The sequence below is a fragment of the Lithobates pipiens genome, unplaced genomic scaffold, assembly GCF_037356315.1.
Source record: "Lithobates pipiens isolate NorthernLeopardFrog02 unplaced genomic scaffold, aLitPip1_a1.2 Scaffold_27, whole genome shotgun sequence".
Taxonomy (NCBI): domain Eukaryota; kingdom Metazoa; phylum Chordata; class Amphibia; order Anura; family Ranidae; genus Lithobates; species Lithobates pipiens.
Genome location: NW_027507788.1, coordinates 19,146,989 through 19,164,838, shown reverse-complemented (window position 1 = coordinate 19,164,838; position 17,850 = coordinate 19,146,989). Strand labels below are relative to the sequence as shown.

The following is a 17,850-nucleotide window of genomic DNA, read 5'->3' as shown; positions in this document are numbered from 1 at the left end:
ACAAACAAAAAAAAAAAAACACACAAAAATCCGAGCCAATATGCTTTTACTGTAGTGGGATGAAAGCGGCACAGAAAGAGTGAAAGTGGAATCTTTCCTCCCGGAAAGGCTGCAATGTGATTAGAGGAGCGGGGGGCCACGCTTCTCTGCCTCCTACCTCCAGCGGAGGTTAAGCATTCATTCAGTCTGGACATTGAAGTGCATCTGAAGGACACGCTAGTTGTGTGTTGAACAGATGCCAGGCAGTAAGCCTATCCCCCCCCCCCCCCCTCCACCATCCCCCACCACCCTGCCACTGCAGAGCCATGCCGCACTGGACCATTTAGACAGGAAAAAGGAGAACACCTTTACTATCATACCTCGCACAATCTCCCCTGATAACTGCACAACCAGATAAGGAATATGTAAGTCAAATCTCATTTGTGCAATGAGCAGAGATAGGGAATATCATTTTATTTTATTTTATTTTTTTAAGCAACCACAGCTCCCCCTGCTGGCCAGAAAACAGAAGGACATGTCTCCGATGTTACACAACTCAGTGCTGAGGAATGCATTTTCATGCTGCAGTTGATTGGCAATAGATGAAAATGACGGTCTAACATGACTATTCTGCTTTATAATACACATTTGTTGTTTGTAAAACAGTTGCTGCCACGGTGCCGTGCAGTAGCTCACTGTATATAGTATATGGTTGCATAAGACGCCTGTGGGGGGGGGGAGTGCACAGCAGATGGCGCCACCAACACAGAGACGAGGAGACGGCATACAGATTACAAAATACTAAAGGAATTCTTAAATCACATTACAGTTTGAAAAAGGTGAAAGTGATCAACTTAGAGCTGAACTTCAGATGATAGACCTAGTGGTGCATCGAAATGGAAAATTCAGGATGCACTTGGCAGAAAAACAAAAAAAGGACCATTGGTGTATAAAAAAAAATAAAAAAAAAAAAAGTTCCCTTTAACTTGAAATAATGTGATTGGCGTTTTTGCATTGCAGTCAATGGGACACGATTTCACACCGAGGTCAAATGGGACACAATTTCACACCGAGGTCAAATGGGACACAATTTCACACCGAGGTCAAATGGGACACAATTTCACACCGAGGTCAAATGGGACACAATTTCACACCGGAGGTCAATAGGGGGCATTTTTGCATTGCAGTCAATGGGAATGCGATTTTACACCGAGGTCAAATGGGACACAATTCTACATAGCAGTCAGTCAATGGGGGGAGCTTCTGCATTGCAGTCAATGGGACATGATTTTGCACTGAGGTCAAATGGGATTTCACATTAAGGTCAATAGGGGCATTTTTGCATTGCAGTCAATGGGATGCAATTTTGCACAGTGGGACACAATTCTACATTGCAGTTAATGGAGGGGAGTTTCTGCTTTGAAATCAATGTGATACGATTTTGCATTGAAGTCAATGGGACACAGCATTTCTTTTTGTGTCCAGTAGCAAAATGCAAAGTGGTCACAGCATGTGTACAGCCCTGACATACACACATACATGCATACATACCATATATACACACACACACACACACACATATATATTATAATAATAATAAATAATGCACCTACAAGCATCAAAAATGCCTTTTTTTTTAAAGAACTGGGGGTTAATTAGAGAAAAAATAAATAAAAAATAAACACATCACAGGAAAACAAAATAAAAAACAAAAAGCATCTGGAGCAATAAAAAACGCACAGAAACAAAAAAAAATAATGCGGCAAAAGCACGCGTGCAGAAAAGTATCCGGAATGGTATTGGAGGAAGTTTTTGTAGTGTGAACTAGTCCTAAGCCCCCCTTCACAGCGGTGCAATTTGACAGGTCAAATTGGAGCCCATTGCCGGTGCTGTGCCGATTTGTGCCCTTCGTAAAAAAAAAAAAAGTGCCCGCGCGCATGTGCAGTACGTAAGGGCACTCCAGCCGATTTACCAATCATCTGGCGTGATGTCACCATAGCGCATGCGCACGTCGTAGGAGGCTTTTTTTTTTTTTGGACGGGAGATACCATTGGATGGGCACAATTGAATGTTATGCAAACAAGCAGAGGGAGACCGTATTTGTCAGATTGAGCCTCGCTGTTGCGGCACAGGTTTACAGTGTGCTCAAGGGCTGGTTTTGTGTGTGTTGCAGGGCGAGTTTGGTGTGTTGCAGGGCGAGTTTGGTGTTTGGTGTGTTGCAGGGCGAGTTTGGTGTGTTGCAGGGCGAGTTTGGTGTGTTGCAGGGCGAGTTTGGTGTGTTGAACGACGGATTTTGCCTGTGTCTAAGGGCGGGTTGCAACACACCCCTGCCCCTCCCTGCAACAGCGAAGCTCAATCTGACAACTATGGTCTCCCTCCACTCTTTGCATAGATTTTAATTGTGCTCGTGAAAAGGTATCTCCTGTTGAAAAAAAAAAAAGCCTCCTACAATATGCGCATGACGCTATGGTGTTGTCATGCCAGCTGATCGCAAAATCAGCTGGAGCGCCCTTCCATTCTGCGCACGCGCAGGCACTTTTTGACAGAGGGTGCAAATCAATAGAACGCCAGCAACAGAAGCATCGCAAACCATGCCGCACCAATTTCCAAAAGTAGTTCCCTGCACTACTTTGTCAGATTTGTAGCTGTTGACTTTAGAAAAATGTTTTAACTACTTAGCGCCCGCGATATAGTTGAAAGGCTGCTGCAGCACGCTCCTTAATTGCCAGGAGGGTGTCCCTGAACGTCCACCCGAGCAAGCGCAGTCTGTGCGAACCCATGGGTCGTGTGCAGCTTGCTCTGTGATCACCGAGTCTATGAGACTCGGCTGATCACAGATCAGAGTAAGGGCCCGATCCTGGCCCCTTACCATGTGATCAGCGGTCAGCCAATGACCGCTGATCGCATGATCTAAACAGAAGCTTGGCAATTGGTATTTTTTTCCCCCTCACACTTAGCGTGAGGGCAAAAAATGCCAATCACTGGCTTCTAGCAGAGGGACATTGGTCCCTCACTGAGAAAGCCGTGGCTGTGCCCACCAATGTCACCTCCCAGTGCCCACTGTGCCACCTACCATTACTCACTGTGCCCCCTACCAGTGCCCACTGTGCCACCCATCAATGCCCATCACTGTCTGATAATTACTGCCACAGATCAGTGCTGCCCATCAATGTCACCTACCAGTGCCACCCATCAGTACCCCCCCCCCGTGTCACCTACCAGTGCCCATCAGTTTCACCCATCAGTGTCACCTACCAGTGCCACCCCCGTCACCCACCAGTGCCCATCAGTGCCACCCATCAGTGCCACCTAATCAGCACACATCAATGAAGGAGAAAAAATTACCCGTTTTCAAAATTTTATAACAAACTATGAAACAGTTTTTTTTTCCTTCAAAAATTTCGGTCTTTTTGTTTTATTTAGCAAAAAATAAAAAACCAGCAGCAATTAAATACCCACAAAAGAAAGCTCTGTTGGTGTGGAAAAAACAATAAAAATGTAATTTAGGTAAACTGTAGCATGACCGCGCAATTGTCATTCAAAGAGTGACAGCGCTGAAAGCTGAAAATTGGTCTGGGCAGGAAGGGGGTTTAAATGGCCAGTAAGTAAGAGGTTAAAGAGCTGCTTTGGAGGTCTGAATGGCAGAAGAAGATTTTCTCTTAGTCACCCCCATCCCTATTCAGGAGTCCCAATATGCACAAGTCGGCATCGGGAGCTCCTATATTCCTAATACCATACAAGAGGCTCTTCTACACCCTTAACCGCCATCTTGGCAGCCAAGTGCGTTCCGTCTGGGTTGCCAGCTGCGTCTTTGATCCAAATTTAAAGCGGTTTCTTACTTGAAAAGGAAATAAAGGAACCCCACCAAGCCCCCGAAACACAGCTGTGTTCAGGCCGCATCAAGAGGGAATATGTTTGGAAATTAAGCCCAATAAAGGAAGAAATTCATGTTCAAGTGCCGCACTTAAAACTTCCTACAGCTGTCCAGAAGGTAGAGCTTCTCTCATTCAAAAGCCGAAGAAATCTGTCAATTTTGTTCCCTCCAGGAACAGGTCTGGAAATTGAGGGACTGGAAAAAAACAAAAAGTGATGAAATCTGTCCTAGCCGAGTGATTTACATACAAATCATCCTCTGATATTGAGAGCTGACGCTTATTCTTCATCACAAACAGACACTTCATCCGTGAAGCCATCAAAGAGGGAGAAACAGATAAGCCGGAGCGACGAGTGATTTACAGCACAAGTCACCTCATTAGATCCCGGGAGTCGCGACGGCTTACAGATTTACTGCATAAATGCGTCCAAATTGGCGTCTTTCCTTTGTCCTGATGGGAGGAGCTCATCTCCATCTTTATACTGAATAAAAATAATCTGAGCCAATGTTAAAATGGTTAGAGATACTCTGGCCACAGCTCTTTGGCCGCCATTTGCACTCTAGCCCCACCCTCTCTCACACCTCCTCTCGCACCCTGCCCCCCCTCTCTCTCGCACCCTGCCCCCCCTCTCTCTCGCACCCTGGCCCCACCCTCTCTCACACCTCCTCTCGCACCCTGCCCCCCCCTCTCTCTCGCACCCTGCCCCCCCTCTCTCTCGCACCCTGGCCCCACCCTCTCTCACACCTCCTCTCGCACCCTGCCCCCCCTCTCTCTCGCACCCTGGCCCCACCCTCTCTCACACCTCCTCTCGCACCCTGCCCCCCCTCTCTCTCGCACCCTGCCCCCCCTCTCTCTCGCACCCTGCCCCCCTCTCTCTCGCACCCTGCCCCGCCCCCTCTCTCGCACCCTGCCCCGCCCCCTCTCTCTCGCACCCTGCCCCGCCCCCTCTCTCTCGCACCCTGCCCCGCCCCCTCTCTCTCGCACCCTGCCCCGCCCCCTCTCTCTCGCACCCTGGCCCCACCCTCTCTCCCACCTCCTCTCGCACCCTGCCCCCCCTCTCTCTCGCACCCTGCCCCCCCTCTCTCTCGCACCCTGGCCCCACCCTCTCTCACACCTCCTCTCGCACCCTGCCCCCCTCTCTCTCGCACCCTGCCCCCCCTCTCTCTCGCACCCTGCCCCCCTCTCTCTCGCACCCTGGCCCCACCCTCTCTCACACCTCCTCTCGCACCCTGCCCCCCCTCTCTCTCGCACCCTGGCCCCACCCTCTCTCACACCTCCTCTCGCACCCTGCCCCCCCTCTCTCTCGCACCCTGCCCCCCCTCTCTCTCGCACCCTGCCCCCCCTCTCTCTCGCACCCTGCCCCGCCCCCTCTCTCTCGCACCCTGCCCCGCCCCCTCTCTCTCGCACCCTGCCCCGCCCCCTCTCTCTCGCACCCTGCCCCGCCCCCTCTCTCTCGCACCCTGCCCCGCCCCCTCTCTCTCGCACCCTGCCCCGCCCCCTCTCTCTCGCAACCTGCCCCGCCCCCTCTCTCTCGCACCCTGCCCCGCCCCCTCTCTCTCGCACCCTGCCCCCCCTCTCTCTCGCGCACCCTGCCCCCCCTCTCTCTCTCTCGCACCCTGCCCCCCCTCTCTCTCTCTCGCACCCTGCCCCCCCTCTCTCTCTCTCGCACCCTGCCCCCTCTCTCTCTCTCTCTCTCTCTCTCGCACCCTGCCCCCCCTCTCTCTCTCGCACCCTGCCCCCCCCTCTCTCTCTCGCACCCTGCCCCCCCTCTCTCTCTCTCTCGCACCCTGCCCCCCCTCTCTCTCTCGCACCCTGCCCCCCCTCTCTCTCTCTCGCACCCTGCCCCCCCTCTCTCTCGCACCCTGCCCCCCCTCTCTCTCGCACCCTGCCCCCCCTCTCTCTCTCTCTCTCTCTCGCACCCTGCCCCCCCTCTCTCTCTCTCTCGCACCCTGCCCCCCTCTCTCTCTCTCTCTCTCTCTCTCTCTCTCTCTCTCTCTCTCGCACCCTGCCCCCCTCTCTCTCGCACCCTGCCCCCCCCCCTCTCTCTCTCTCTCTCTCTCGCACCCTGCCCCCCCTCTCTCTCTCGCACCCTGCCCCCCCCTCTCTCACACCCTGCCCCCCCCCTCTCTCTCTCTCTCGCACCCTGCCCCCCTCTCTCTCTCTCACCCTGCCCCCCCTCTCTCACACCCTGCCCCCCCCCTCTCTCTCTCTCTCGCACCCTGCCCCCCTCTCTCTCTCTCACCCTGCCCCCCCTCTCTCTCTCTCTCGCACCCTGCCCCCCCTCTCTCTCTCTCTCGCACCCTGCCCCCCCTCTCTCTCGCACCCTGCCCCCCCTCTCTCTCGCACCCTGCCCCCCCTCTCTCTCTCTCGCACCTTGCCCCCCTCTCTCTCTCTCTCTCGCACCCTGCCCCCCCCCCTCTCTCTCTCTCTCTCGCACCCTGCCCCCCCCTCTCTCTCTCGCACCCTGCCCCCCCCTCTCTCTCTCGCACCCTGCCCCCCCTCTCGCGCACCCTGCCCCCCCTCTCGCGCACCCTGCCCCCCCTCTCTCTCTCTCTCGCACCCTGCCCCCCTCTCTCTCTCGCACCCTGCCCCCCCTCTCTCTCTCGCACCCTGCCCCCCCCCTCTCTCTCTCGCACCCTGCCCCCCCCTCTCTCTCTCGCACCCTGCCCCCCCCCTCTCTCTCTCGCACCCTGCCCCCCCTCTCTCTCGCACCCTGCCCCCCCCCCTCTCTCTCGCACCCTGCCCCCCCCCTCTCTCTCTCTCTCGCACCCTGCCCCCCCCCTCTCTCTCTCTTGCACCCTGCCCCCCCCTCTCTCTCTCTCTCGCACCCTGCCCCCCCCTCTCTCTCGCACACTGCCCCCCCCTCTCTCTCTCGCACACTGCCCCCCCCTCTCTCTCTCGCACACTGCCCCCCCCCCCTCTCTCTCTCTCTCTCTCTCTCTCTGTCGCACCCTGCCCCCCTCTCTCTCTCTCTCTCTCGCACCCTGCCCCCCCCCTCTCTCTGTCGCAGCCTGCCCCCCCCCCCTCTCTGTCGCACCCTGCCCCCCCCCTCTCTCTCTCTCGCACCCTGCCCCCCTCTCTCTCTCTCGCACCCTGCCCCCCCCTCTCTCTCTCTCGCACCCTGCCCCCCCCCCTCTCTCTCTCTCGCACCCTGCCCCCCCCCCTCTCTCTCTCTCGCACCCTGCCCCCCCCCCCTCTCTCTCTCTCTCGCACCCTGCCCCCCCCCCTCTCTCTCTCGCACCCTGCCCCCCCCCCTCTCTCTCTCGCACCCTGCCCCCCCCCTCTCTCTCTCTCGCACCCTGCCCCCCCCTCTCTCTCTCGCACCCTGCCCCCCCCTCTCTCTCTCGCACCCTGCCCCCCCCCTCTCTCTCGCACCCTGCCCCCCCCCTCTCTCTCGCACCCTGCCCCCCCCTCTCTCTCTCGCACCCTGCCCCCCCCTCTCTCTCTCTCTCTCTCGCACCCTGCCCCCCCCTCTCTCTCTCTCTCGCACCCTGCCCCCCCTCTCTCTCTCTCGCACCCTGCCCCCCCCTCTCTCGCACCCTCGCACCCTGCCCCCCCCCTCTCTCTCTCACCCTGCCCCCCCCCCTCTCTCTCTCGCACCCTGCCCCCTCTCTCTCTCTCTCTCTCGCACCCTGCCCCCCCCCCCTCTCTCTCTCGCACCCTGCCCCCCCTCTCTCTCGCACCCTGCCCCCCCTCTCTCTCGCACCCTGCCCCCCCTCTCTCTCTCTCGCACCTTGCCCCCCTCTCTCTCTCTCTCTCGCACCCTGCCCCCCCCCTCTCTCTCTCTCTCTCTCGCACCCTGCCCCCCCCTCTCTCTCTCGCACCCTGCCCCCCCCTCTCTCTCTCGCACCCTGCCCCCCCTCTCGCGCACCCTGCCCCCCCTCTCGCGCACCCTGCCCCCCCTCTCTCTCTCTCTCGCACCCTGCCCCCCCTCTCTCTCTCGCACCCTGCCCCCCCTCTCTCTCTCGCACCCTGCCCCCCCTCTCTCTCTCGCACCCTGCCCCCCCCCTCTCTCTCTCGCACCCTGCCCCCCCCCTCTCTCTCTCGCACCCTGCCCCCCCCCCCTCTCTCTCGCACCCTGCCCCCCCCCCCTCTCTCTCGCACCCTGCCCCCCCCCCTCTCTCTCTCTCTCGCACCCTGCCCCCCCCCTCTCTCTCTCTTGCACCCTGCCCCCCCCTCTCTCTCTCTCTCGCACCCTGCCCCCCCCCTCTCTCTCGCACACTGCCCCCCCCTCTCTCTCTCGCACACTGCCCCCCCCTCTCTCTCTCGCACACTGCCCCCCCCCTCTCTCTCTCTCTCTCTCTCTCTCTGTCGCACCCTGCCCCCCTCTCTCTCTCTCTCGCACCCTGCCCCCCCCCTCTCTCTGTCGCAGCCTGCCCCCCCCCTCTCTGTCGCACCCTGCCCCCCCCCTCTCTCTCTCTCGCACCCTGCCCCCCTCTCTCTCTCTCTCGCACCCTGCCCCCCCCTCTCTCTCTCTCGCACCCTGCCCCCCCCCCTCTCTCTCTCTCGCACCCTGCCCCCCCCCTCTCTCTCTCTCGCACCCTGCCCCCCCCCCTCTCTCTCTCTCTCGCACCCTGCCCCCCCCCCTCTCTCTCTCGCACCCTGCCCCCCCCCCTCTCTCTCTCTCGCACCCTGCCCCCCCCTCTCTCTCTCGCACCCTGCCCCCCCCTCTCTCTCTCGCACCCTGCCCCCCCCCTCTCTCTCTCACCCTGCCCCCCCCCCTCTCTCTCACCCTGCCCCCCCCCCTCTCTCTCTCGCACCCTGCCCCCTCTCTCTCTCTCTCTCTCGCACCCTGCCCCCCCCCTCTCTCTCTCGCACCCTGCCCCCCCCCTCTCTCTCTCTCGCACCCTGCCCCCCCTCTCTCTCTCTCGCACCCTGCCCCCCCTCTCTCTCTCTCGCACCCTGCCCCCCCTCTCTCTCTCTCGCACCCTGCCCCCCCCTCTCTCTCTCTCTCGCACCCTGCCCCCCCTCTCTCTCTCTCTCGCACCCTGCCCCCCCTCTCTCTCGCACCCTGCCCCCCCTCTCTCTCTCTCTCGCACCCTGCCCCCCCTCTCTCTCGCACCCTGCCCCCCCCCTCTCTCTCTCTCGCACCCTGCCCCCCCCTCTCTCTCTCGCACCCTGCCCCCCCCCTCTCTCTCTCTCTCTCTCTCTCTCTCTCTCTCGCACCCTGCCCCCCCCCCTCTCTCTCTCGCACCCTGCCCCCCCCCCTCTTTCTCGCACCCTGCCCCCCCCTCTCTCTCTCTCTCTCTCTCGCACCCTGCCCTCCCTCTCTCTCTCTCGCACCCTGCCCTCCCTCTCTCTCTCTCGCACCCTGCCCCCCCCTCTCTCTCTCGCACCCTGCCCCCCCTCTCTCTCTCTCTCGTACCCTGCCCCCCCTCTCTCTCTCTCGTACCCTGCCCCCCCTCTCTCTCTCTCGTACCCTGCCCCCCCTCTCTCTCTCTCTCGTACCCTGCCCCCCCTCTCTCTCTCGCACCCTGCCCCCCCTCTCTCTCTCGCACCCTGCCCCACGATCTCTCTCGCGCCCTGGCCCCACGATCTCTCTCGCGCCCTGGCCCCACGATCTCTCTCGCGTCCTGGCCCCACGATCTCTCTCTCTCCGCCTCTCGCGCCCTGGCCCCACGATCTCTCTCTCTCCGCCTCTCGCGCCCTGGCCCCACGCTTGCTCTCTCTCCGCCTCTCGCGCCCTGGCCCCACGCTTGCTCTCTCTCCGCCTCTTGCGCCCTGGCCCCACGCTCGCTCTCTCTCCGCCTCTCGCGCCCTGGCCCCACGCTCGCTCTCTCTCCGCCTCTCGCGCCCTGGCCCCACGCTCGCTCTCTCTCCGCCTCTCGCGCCCTGGCCCCACGCTCGCTCTCTCTCCGCCTCTCGCGCCCTGGCCCCACGCTCGCTCTCTCTCCGCCTCTCGCGCCCTGGCCCCACGCTCGCTCTCTCTCCGCCTCTCGCTCCCTGGCCCCACGCTCTCTCTCTCTCCGCCTCTCGCTCCCTGGCCCCACGCTCTCTCTCTCTCCGCCTCTCGCTCCCTGGCCCCACGCTCTCTCTCTCTCCGCCTCTCGCTCCCTGGCCCCACGCTCTCTCTCTCTCCACCTCTCGCTCCCAGGCCCCACGCTCTCTCTCTCTCTCTCCGCCTCTCGCTCCCTGGCCCCACACTCTCTCTCTCTCTCTCTCAGGCCAACTCTCGCTCCCTGGCCCCACACACTCTCTCTCTCAGGCCAACTCTCGCCCTGGCCCCACACTCTCTCTCTCCGCCTCTCGCTCCCTGGCCCCACACACTCTCTCTGCCTCTCGTGCCCTGGCCCCACACACTCTCTCTGCCTCTCGTGCCCTGGCCCCACACACTCTCTCTGCCTCTCGTGCCCTGGCCCCACACACTCTCTCTCTCTCTGCCTCTCGTGCCCTGGCCCCACACACTCTCTCTCTCTGCCTCTCGTGCCCTGGCCCCACACACTCTCTCTCTCTCTGCCTCTCGTGCCCTGGCCCCACACACTCTCTCTCTCTGCCTCTCGTGCCCTGGCCCCACACACTCTCTCTCTGCCTCTCTCTCCGCCTCTCGTGCCCTGGCCCCACACTCTCTCTCTCTCTCTCTCTCTCTGCCTCTCGTGCCCTGGCCCCACACTCTCTCTCTCTCTCTCTCTCTCTGCCTCTCGTGCCCTGGCCCTACACTCTCTCTCTCTCTCTCTGCCTCTCTCTCCGCCTCTCGTGCCCTGGCCCCACACTCTCTCTCTCTCTCTCTGCCTCTCGTGCCCTGGCCCTACACTCTCTCTCTCTCTCTCTCTCTCTCTGCCTCTCGTGCCCTGGCCCTACACTCTCTCTCTCTCTCTCTCTCTCTCTCTCAGGCCAACTCTCGCCCTGGCCCCACTCTCTGCCTCTTGTATCATGCCCATAGTTTTTGACTATATCTGGTTGTGTGTCTGCTGTCTGACACTTAACCTTCACAAGTTTTGTCCTTTGGTGATGTCAAGGACCACACTTAAGGCCCCCCATATAACAAAATGTTGACCACTACTGGGCTAGATGATGTTGGACGTCCATTATGTGAGTGCGCACAGATGGGGACACAAGACGTTGTTAGTGGGAGGAGCTACATGAACACAGGGGGCCTTAGCAAAGGGACTGCAAAACTAAAAAATTGGTGATAGTCTACTGTCATCTCCCAATATCCATTTTATTTGTTGTTTCTATACATTTACCCCTGAAGAATGGAAAGTCCTTTCCCCCCGAAACGCGTTGCCTGCATCTGACATTCTTGTTCAATAAAAAAAAAAAAAAAAAAAAAAAAAACACACACACACACACACACACACACACACACACACACACACACACACACACACACACACACGTGAGGTGTGAAGCACAAACCTCACACATGCTCAGACTCTCCACGGGGTATAGAGGACGGGGCAGGCCCATGCACTGTATGCACAACAATCTGCAACCAACTGTGCATGCGCAGACAGCAGTTCTCTGGTTCTCTGCAAGTGTATGGGGCCCAGAAGGGAGGACGGCATTGTAGGATTTTGCAGTTGCACAGATGTACCCCTAGGTGGCGCCATAGTAGGGGAAGGGAGAAAATAGCACTGGACTCTGTGGACTAGCAAATTATATATATATATTTATTTTAAAACATATTGTAACAATATTGGGAACTAGTTAGAATATTTTAAGGTCGCTCAAGTGGAGTTCCCCTTTAACGTCCCCAGGCAGAATCCATTTCCTAACAGCTCCCCCCCCTCCTCTCCTTTTTTTGAGGGTGTCCAATTACTATCTGTGCTGGCCCAGCTCCTCCCTCCTTTACACATCACAGCCCTCTCCTCTTCCGGGAAAGTCCCATTACTGCATGTGCTGGCCCAGCTCCTCTTATTGCAAGAGATAGGCCTGTCCTCTTCGGATGTTGCCCTATTACTGTCCATGCTGGCCCAGCTCACTCCTCAGTCTTTACATGTTATAGCCCTCTCCTCTGCCAGACGTCCCCTATTACTGTCTGTGCTGGCCCAGCTCCTCCCTCCTTACACATCACAGCACTCTCCTTTTCTTGGAAGGCCCAATTGCTGCCTGTGCTGGCCCAGCTCTTCTTATTGCAAGTCATGGCCCTCCCCTCTCCCGATAGTTCCCCATTACTGTCTGTGCTGGCCCAGCTCCCCTGTCTTTACATTTTATAGCCCTCTCCTCTTCTGGAAGTTCCCTATTACTATCTGTGCTGGCCCAGCTCCTCCATCCTTGCATGTCATAGCCCTCTCCTCTTCTGATGGTGCCCTATTACTGTCCATGCTGGCCCAGCTCCTCCCTCCTTACACAGCATAGTCCTCTCCTCAATTGGAAGGGTCCAATTACTGTCTGTGCTGGCCCAGCTCCTCCCTCCTTACACATCATAGCCCTCTCCTCCTCTGGGAGGGTCCAATAACTGCCTATGCTGGCCCAGCTCCCCCGTCTTTACATTTTATAGCCCTCTCCTGGAAGTTCCCTATTACTATCTGTGCTGGTCCAGCTCCTCCATCCTTGCATGTCATAGCTGTCCGTGCTGGCCCAGCTCCTACCTCCTTACACATCATAGCCCTCTCCTCAATTGGAAGGGTCCAATTACTATCTGTGCTGGCCCAGCTCCTCCCTCCTTTACACATCACAGCCCTCTCCTCTTCCAGAAAGGTCCCATTACTGCATGTGCTGGCCCAGCTCCTCTTATTGCAAGAGATAGGGCACCATCCGAAGAGGACAGGCCTATTACTGTCCATGCTGGCCCAGCTCACTCCTCAGTCTTTACATGTTATAGCCCTCTCCTCTGCCAGACGTCCCCTATTACTGTCTGTGCTGGCCCAGCTCCTCCCTCCTTACACATCACAGCCCTCTCCTTTTCTTGGAAGGCCCAATTGCTGCCTGTGCTGGCCCAGCTCTTCTTATTGCAAGTCATAGCCCTCTCCTCTCCCGATAGTGCCCCATTACTGTCTGTGCTGGCCCAGCTCCTCCATCCTTGCATGTCATAGCCCTCTCCTCTTCTGATGGTGCCCTATTACTGTCCATGCTGGCCCAGCTCCTCCCTCCTTACACAGCATAGCCCTCTCAATTGGAAGGGTCCAATTACTGCCTGTGCTGGCCCAGCTCCTCCCTCCTTACACGTCATAGCCCTCTCCTCCTCTGGGAGGGTCCAATAACTGCCTGTGCTGGCCCAGCTCCCCCGTCTTTACATTTTATAGCCCTCTCCTGGAAGTTCCCTATTACGATCTGTGCTGGTCCAGCTCCTCCATCCTTGCATGTCATAGCTGTCCGTGCTGGCCCAGCTCCTCCCTCCTTACACAGCATAGCCCTCTCCTCAATTGGAAGGGTCCAATTACTGCCTGTGCTGGCCCAGCTCCTCCCTCCTTGCATGTCATAGCCCTCTCCTCTTCCAGGAGTGCCTGAATACTGCCTGTGCTGGCCCAGCTGCTTCCTCTTTACCTGCCATAGCCCTCTACTTTTCTGCAGGAGTCCAGTAACTGCCTGTGCTGGCCCAGCTCCTCGGCCAGCCTGAGGTATTATGAATAAGGTGGGGGGGGGGGGGGGGTCACTGGGAGTCCAGCGGAGTAGTCAGAGTTCTGCACTGAAAGAAGCCATTACCATGGTGACAGAGTTCTGGAAGTGTAAGAAGAATTATTTCCTCAGCACCGACCACCCCCCTCCCCCCTCACCGGCCCCGGCCGAAGCCGGCTCTCACCTTCACGGCATAGTCTATGACCCGCTTGACACCGACCAGAGCCCTCAGCGCCATCTTTCCTGACACCTGGGAGAGACCGACTGGGGCCGGCGACCAATCAGCGTCTTCGGCGAGGCTTACGGCCAATCAGCTTCTCCGCAATTCTCCCAGCCAATCAGCCGCTGACCAATCACGAGCCTGAGCTCCGCTAGCCAGCCGCGTGTCAGTCGACGTAATAGCCAATCGCTGTCTCGATGATACGCGTGGCTCAACGTGAGGGTTGGAGCGATAGGGGGACCCGGGCAGCCATGATGGAAATGGGCAAAACAATGGCAAGGTCCTTTGAGGTCAGGGGCAGTCTAGTGTAATAAATGACAGGTCGCTTCATTCTTTCTGTACAAAGGTGCTGCTGGCACTTCTCAGCAGAAATATACGTTTTTTTTTGTTTTCGTGTTTTTTTTTTTTTAATGAAGGCATTGATGGTTTCTTATCATTGTGTTTAAAGATGAGCTCCAGAATAAGCAAATATTGTCTTAACTGGAGTCAGGGACGTTGATAGGTCTACAAAACATCTGGGGCTAGAGCCCATAACAGCGTAGTAAAGAGCGTCATAAGCTTGGGTGGGCATATACATGTATATAGCAATATACGTGTGTGTCTATAATAAGGGTCCACAGAGAGCCCCACCTCTTGCATCAGGGTCCCCAGAGAGCCTCCCCTTAAATCAGGGTCCCCAGAGAGCCTCCACCTTACATCAGGGTCCCCAGAGAGCCTCCACCTTACATCAGGGTCCCCATAGAGCCTCACCCTTGCATAAGAGCCTCCCCTTGCATCAGGGTCCCCAGAGAGCCCCCCCTTGCATCAGGGTCCCCAGAGAGCCCCCCCTTGCATCAGGGTCCCCAGAGAGCCTCCCCTTGCATCAGGGTCCCCAGAGAGCCTCCCCCTTGCATCAGGGTCCCCAGAGAGCCTCCCCCTTGCATCAGGGTCCCCAGAGAGCCTCCCCTTGCATCAGGGTTCCCAGAGAACCCCCCTTACATCAGGGTCCCCAGAGAGCCTCCCCCTTGCAGCAGGTTCCCCAGAGAGCCCCCCATTTACATCAGGGTCACCAGAGAGCCTCCACCTTACATCAGGGTTCCCAGAGAACCCCCCCACTTACATCAGGGTTCCCAGAGAGCCCTCCACTTACATCAGGGTCCCCAGAGAGCCCTCCACTTACATCAGGGTCCCCAGAGAGCCTTCCCCTTGCAATTTGGTCCCCAGAGAGCCTTCCCCTTGCATCAGGGTCTCCAGAGAGCCCCCCTCCCCTTGGGGACCCCTCCAGAGATTCGGGACTGTAGCCCCAAAAGCCACCCCCTAGCATCGCCACTGACCAGTCATGTATATTCTTCATAAAATCCTGGTGAGCTTTGTGTATATTTCTTCCAGATCTGTGAAGTCACCCAGTGTAAGACTTTTATATACCTCCCAACTTTTTGAGTTTGGAATGTGGGACACCTACTAGCAAAAGTATGTAGGCATAGGACATGCCCCCTTAAAGGAGAATTAAACCAAAAAAAAATTCTTAGTTAAAGTGGAGTTCTAGGCAAAAATGGAAGTTCTTTGAAAACATAAGCGTTTTTGGATTTTTCATACTTTTTTTTCTGATATTTTCTTCAGGACTTCCATCCCACGGTGCCGCAGCAATGTACATCACTTCCGGGGTGGGGGGGGGGGGGGGGTTTGCCCTTCCTACCCCCCCCCCCCCTCACCTTCACCTGTTTGTGTCCCAGAAGATGAGAAAGATGCGCAACTCACACATGCGCAGTAGGAAACAGGCTGTGAAGCCGCAAGGCCACCACCAGGGTGGTGGCAGCATCATGTGGTGGGGATGCTTTTCTTCAGCAGGGACAGGGAAGCTGGTCAGAGTTGATGGGAAGATGGATGGAGCCAAATACAGGGCAATCTTAGAAGAAAACCTGTTACAATCTGCAAAAGACTTGAGACCGGGGTGGAAGTTCACCTTCCAACGACACTAAACCTACAGCCAGAGCTACAATGAAATTATTTAGATCAAAGCATATTCATGTGTTAGACTGGCCAGTCAAAGTCCAGACCTAAATCCAATTGAGAATCTGTGGCAAGACTTGAAGAACTTGGTGGAGATTTTTTTTTTTATGTTGGTAGGGCCAATGTAGGTGGGCAGAAGTGGCAGTTGACTTGGCACCTTATTGGGGGGGGGGGGGGGGGGGGATCTGCAACCTGTGCTACTGAAATAGTCCATAGATCAGAGGGGGGTGAGGAGGGAACATCTGGGCCTTTTCATTACCTCCCAGCTTTCTGAGATGGGAATGAGGGACACCTATTAGCAAAAAGTATGCAGGTCTAGGACACACCCCCTTAAAGGAGAATAGTACAAAAAAACCAATTGGTAAACCCACAAGTGCTTTTTTACCATTCCTATTCTATTATATTGACTTTTGAAATTTACAAACGCAGTCATTTAGAAATTGGATGATGAGTTCAGCACCGGAAAACACTTTTTGATGGATAAAAAGTACATTTTATTTTCAACCATATAGATCAGACCAAAATGAGGACATATAAAGAGGGACAAAAGGGACTTTGTTCCAAATCAGGGACAGTCCCTCGAAATCAGGGAAAGTTTGGCGCTATGGGGAGTTGCCCTTGCCGGGAGTCCCGGCACTCAATGTGTGGAATGTTGGCATTATAAGTGCAGGGAATTTGCTAGAAATTTTGGAAGTTTGAGATCAAATGACAGGGCTGGTGGTGTTGGGTGGTGGAGTTTTAAAGAAAAGTGGGTTGAGAGTTGGTGCTGAAGGGAAGGAAGGTATTGGAGTGTGGAGTGTATAAAGAGGACGGGGGCGATTGGGCTGGAGTAAGATAGTTGAGAAGCATCATATGTTGGTTGGGGAAATGTAGCTGGTGGCTGGATATTGGTATAAGTGGTGGAACTTTGGTGGGATAAATGGGAGGGGAGAGGAAAAGAGCTTCATATGTGTCATGTAATGGATGGGGGGGGGGGGAATGGAGCTGATGGGTGGAAGGGAGGGGGGATATTTTATTAAAAGGATTTGGGGGGGGGGGTGAGAAGTGTTATGTATTAAATGGGGATGAAGCAAATTTTTGGAGAGGGTGGGGGCATTGGGGGAGGGAATGGACCTCCAATTGGATGGATGAGAAGGCCAAGAAGTGGCATGTATTGGATGGACGGATTGAGCTGCTGGCTTTTGGATGACGTTTTGGTAAGATGGGGTAACGGAATAAGGTATAAAGCTTCAAGTGGAAGTAAACTCCCCTATCGTTTTCAGCCAAGGAAGCTGCCATATTTGCCTCCGTTTAATCTTCAACTGCTATGGTGCTGCACATGTGATTCGTTATGACACCAGCCATTGAATGTTTGATAGTTTGGCTGAGAGCACAGCCAATGTGCAGTTAGCATTCCCGGCATGCCTTTTTTTTTTTAACTGTTTAAATCCATGGGTTTACTTCCACTTTAAGCCAATAAAGAGGGAATAGGTGGGTTATTGGGATAGTGGAAAAAAACTGGTAGTTGCATGAATGGGAAGGGGTTGGAGGGTACTGAGATAGAAGATGGAGCTCCAATGGGATGAATAGAGCACAGGGGTATTGGTATTAGAATAAAACCTCCATCTCATAGTACACTTCTCATAAGGCAGACAGACACAACAATGGGACATAGCACACCCCAAACGATCCCAGCAAAGAGTCCGACAGCATGAGATGACACACAATATATACATGTGTGCAACATTCCAGTGTGGCTGTACAGCGAGTTCGACTAGAACAGATCATAGTGGGGTTCTCGGTCATCCTGTGCCCCTAATGGACACAGGGTGATTTACACATAGGAGGGGCCGGGGGAGCTGGACATGGAGTTTCCAAAGCTCTCCAAGGCAAGTTGGGTTCCACATACCCCGCACCCAAAGTAACTCCCGTCACAGGGATAAAGCTCTAGTGAATGGATAAGGAGCGGTATTGGAAAAGAGGATGAAGCTCTAGTTGGATGCATAGGGGCCGGATGTGGCCCTTAGCTTGCCCTTATCTGGCCCTTGGGGCACCATTCCCCCTACTGACACCATCAAGGGGGCTCTGTTCTTCCATTGATACCAACAATGGGGCACCATTTCTCCAATTAAAACGAATAATGGGGCAATGATGTTGGGACATTTTCTACTCCCATTTGCCAAAGTCTGCCCACCCTAAAGCCTGAAGGACAGTAAACTGGCCCTTTTCTTGGAAACTTTGGAGACCCCTGGTCTAGTGGATGGATAAGTGGGGTATTCAGATAGGAGATGGATTGGGAGGAGGAGTATA

The 17,850-nt window shown here is 56.2% G+C and overlaps 1 protein-coding gene across 1 annotated transcript in view; it reads right to left on the bottom strand.

Moving 5' to 3' along the window:
* The window catches only part of ETFB (electron transfer flavoprotein subunit beta), a 101,343-nt gene extending 87,657 nt beyond the window's left edge, over nucleotides 1-13,686 (bottom strand). Inside the window, exon 1 of the mRNA XM_077456586.1 lies at nucleotides 13,537-13,686. Coding sequence (XP_077312712.1) covers nucleotides 13,537-13,590 — 54 coding nt within the window. The 5' untranslated portion in view covers nucleotides 13,591-13,686. The remainder of the gene's footprint in view (nucleotides 1-13,536) is intronic.
* Nucleotides 13,687-17,850: the final 4,164 nt, after the last annotated feature.